This window comes from Colletotrichum tamarilloi, assembly GCF_030869305.1.
Source record: "Colletotrichum tamarilloi strain Tom-12 chromosome Unknown Scaffold_349.1, whole genome shotgun sequence".
Lineage (NCBI taxonomy): Eukaryota > Fungi > Ascomycota > Sordariomycetes > Glomerellales > Glomerellaceae > Colletotrichum > Colletotrichum tamarilloi.
This window is the reverse complement of record NW_026849732.1, coordinates 2,330-5,575: the sequence shown is the minus strand read 5'-3', so window position 1 is coordinate 5,575 and position 3,246 is coordinate 2,330. Positions and strand designations below refer to the sequence as shown.

Here is a 3,246-nt window from a genome sequence, read left to right as displayed (position 1 = left end):
TTTCCAGCCTTCGAAAGACTGAATGCACACCTTATCAACCACACCAACCAAGGACATCATGAGCCGAACAAGAGATGCCGAGGATTTGGCCAAGTTTCTGCGGAAGAACGTGCTGACAGAGAACAAGAACACGCTGAGGCGGCAGAGCAACGAACCCAGCCTACTTCACTCAACGAACACATCCCTGCCTGTCATTCCCTGGCTTCTACCAAATTCACCGTCGAAACAGACCGTAGACTGACTTCTAAGGGCTCCATCACAAATCCGCGGAACAGGTTGTGTCTCGCTAGTCTCCGCCCATAGCTCGACTTCGCGCCAACTGAGCATCGCCTTCGGCACCCCCTACTATACTCCCTTGCCGACCGACGCTGTTTCGGAAGCACATCGTTCCTGTCCGGCCGAGAAAGCAGGATCGCGAAGCGCAAGACCACTGACGAGAAAGCTGTCGAGGGCCCCGTCAAAACAATCATGGATGAGCTCAAAAAGGCAAAAGAAGTCCAAAGTGCGGTCGATTTAGTCAACGGACTTGTCTTCGAGAACCACCCGCATGCGCTCAGCGACGCAGCGGCGAAGGTCGTCGAACGCAAATCCCATCGACACCTCCCTCCACAACGCACAATAGCAAGTCGATCTCAAACAGTTACGGGCCGTTAGATTTGCGTCTGCCGTATCGAAGACGATGACGACTCGAGCAGCTCTTCGATGCTCTATATTCCCGAGTATAAATCACTGCGTCAACTTCCTGCGCACCACCTGCTCAACTTCCTGCGCACCACCTGCGCACCACCTGTGCTCGACGAACACACACGAGGAAGTGGTAGACCGGAAGACAACATCAACATCAATTGACCCAGACGCACGGTTTCAGTATCACGCGGAGAGGCTCACCGCAGCCGCCATCACACGCAGACCTGTCACTAATGATCGAAGGCTTGCTCGAGCACGGTCTATTGACGACGGTTGAGGCGATCGTGTTCGTGAGGCTTGACTGGCGCGAGTCTGAGACGCTTCCCTTTCATCTGGCGGAGCCTTCTGCGGAGGTGGAAGCCCACTTCAAGCATGCCGACCTCCGTACGGCAGTTGCTCAATACTTGACCCTTGGTTTGATTGCTCTCGGCGTACCAGGTGAGAGGCATGAATGCCGCCATCCCCCATAGCATGAGCAAGCCAGCACAATTGTACGGTACGAAACGCCCCCTCCCGCAAACAGCTGAAATACAAGCGTGGATCTTTGGGCGAGTACTGGCAAGGCTCGATATCACTTCCTAGAATGCAGGTAGATGGCTTTAAATTCCTGAAGGTGTAAGTGAACCGCTGTCTTACAAACCGCTCCCTGTCAACTGCAGAGTTCGCCCTTCAATTTTTCCGGAACAGCCTCTTTCGCAACGCATGAAGGGTACACTTTAATAGTTGACGTCTCTGTGGCTTTCTCATGGATCGCAATGCAAAACTTGCCTCCGTTCTCCCGGACGGCCTCGCGTAGTTGTGCCAAGACCGTAGCCAACTTGCGAAGGTCGAGTAGGTGCGTTTCCTCCCAACCCGCAAACAGAGCCGCCGTGTCGGTGATTCTCAGGTTTTCAAAGGTTCCATTTGTGTGCTGTCCGAGGATAAGCCAGGGCGTTCTGCCGAACCAAAGCTGCGGCATGTATGCCCCCGGGCTCTTGCGTCTGGCTGCTGTCTTGATTTCTGCGGCATTCGCTTGAGCCATCGGCACTCGTTGTGTTGGCTGTTGGCTGGCAGAAGCATTTCTTCCTTGGCTATCATCGGCCTGCAATCGACTCATTGCGCGTGCCAAAGATTGTGAAGTACCGCCCTCCTCGACCTCCCGCTGGTAGCATGCATCTACCTCAAAACGCACGGCACACGTGAGATCTCGCAGCTGGTATCGAAGAGCCCGGTGATGCGCCGTGCTGTGTTCTAGCCCAGGCGGGTATCGAGTGAGGGTGCGCTCGAAATTCCTGCCCCACCCAGAATTCTGCGAACCGCCGGTCAGCTTGCTGACGGTCTTCTCGCAACGCTCGATAATCAGGGTGCGGTGAATCAGGTATAGATTGAATCGAAAGCTGTCTTGTCGCCGCCCTCGGCAGAAGTCAAGAAGCTTTCTGAGACTATTTCGAATCACCAAGATGTCGACTTCGTCAAAGCGGAATGACGGGTTCATCGATGCTGTGGCGCGAAACAGCGGCTCAAAGGAACATTCAGGATTACGCGCCGTGCTGTCATTCATCGAGCGCGTAGCCTGGTCTTCAGGCACCGTAATCGGTAAGGAAACCTCCTGCAAGACCGCCGCAAAGCCTACTGATAGTCAGTCATGTAGTATTGTCCCCAGGTACTTGAGGCCCACCGTGCATGTGGATTTTCAGATTCTGGCTAGCTTTTCAATTATAGATACAAACCAGCTCGGAATCTGCTGCGCTGGATACCATGGAGTCCGATGGCTCCACAGGATGCTTGACACGGTGAATCACCCGGCTGTCCATCACGGTCTCCCACATCCACGCGTCACGCCCGGGGGAAGTGGGATCCAGGTGGGGTTTCCCCGTCTCTCCTTTCCGTGGGTGTTCGTTCTTCCCCATCTGATGGTAACCCGGATCTATGGGCAGAAAAGACTGTGGTTTGCTGGGTGAAAACTACACCATGCGCGATAACAATGCAGCTAGAGTCGTGAGCCAGGTGTGGTGAGGATGGACATCGTATGTGAAAGATCTGAGGATGGCAGCGCGAAACGAACGGTCGCCGCCCAGATTTAGGCGTTGCTGCTTTGCATACCAAGAGTCGGTACTCGAATTGTCTAGTTCGCTGGCGTCATCTGGCTTTGAAATCGGGCCTGTGAGGTCGGCCTCCTACGGCACCCTGCAGCATAGTAAGAGGCCAATGTACAGTATGCCACCAGCGTCATTTCCATTGGATTTTAATGCTTGGTAAAGCAGGCTTAAGCATGCAAAGCGCCTTGGAAGAGCACGTCCCTCCGCTCTATTGGTATCTAGTCCCTGGTGCAGATGCCTTTAGGTTCCATTGTCGTTCGGTAGATGCATTCTTGCCAAAGTCTCATCCCGGTACATGAAGGAGCATTTGTCAAGGTCGGTATACTCCATACGCAGATGCTGGAGGAGTAGACACGAGCAAAATTGAGACACCAGTGATCAGTAAGCAAAGCACCGTAAATGCTGGATCGTGCCTTGGCACAGTTGCTTAGTCAGCTGGGGCCATTCGGCAAACAGCGATGGTCAGGTTCGATCGAAATGC

The 3,246-nt window shown here is 53.9% G+C and overlaps 3 protein-coding genes across 3 annotated transcripts; 2 read left to right on the top strand and 1 right to left on the bottom strand.

The window, feature by feature from the left end:
• Window positions 1–58: 58 nt before the first annotated feature.
• Window positions 59–849, top strand: CTAM01_17111 (uncharacterized protein; the record flags this gene model as incomplete). Its single annotated transcript, XM_060533102.1, has 3 exons — window positions 59–190; window positions 304–573; window positions 655–849. 3 exons carry the CDS (start codon window positions 59–61, stop codon window positions 847–849), a joined length of 597 nt encoding a protein of 198 aa, XP_060372322.1.
• Window positions 850–920: 71 nt separating this feature from the next.
• CTAM01_17110 (uncharacterized protein) lies at window positions 921–1,157 on the top strand (the record flags this gene model as incomplete). Its single annotated transcript, XM_060533101.1, has 1 exon — window positions 921–1,157. One exon carries the CDS (start codon window positions 921–923, stop codon window positions 1,155–1,157), a length of 237 nt encoding a protein of 78 aa, XP_060372321.1.
• A 179-nt stretch (window positions 1,158–1,336) lies between these two features.
• CTAM01_17109 (uncharacterized protein) lies at window positions 1,337–2,576 on the bottom strand (the record flags this gene model as incomplete). The annotated part of the gene is made up of 2 exons (XM_060533100.1): window positions 1,337–2,295; window positions 2,393–2,576. The coding sequence occupies 2 exons, from the start codon at window positions 2,574–2,576 to the stop codon at window positions 1,337–1,339; spliced, it is 1,143 nt and encodes a 380-aa protein (XP_060372320.1).
• Window positions 2,577–3,246: the final 670 nt, after the last annotated feature.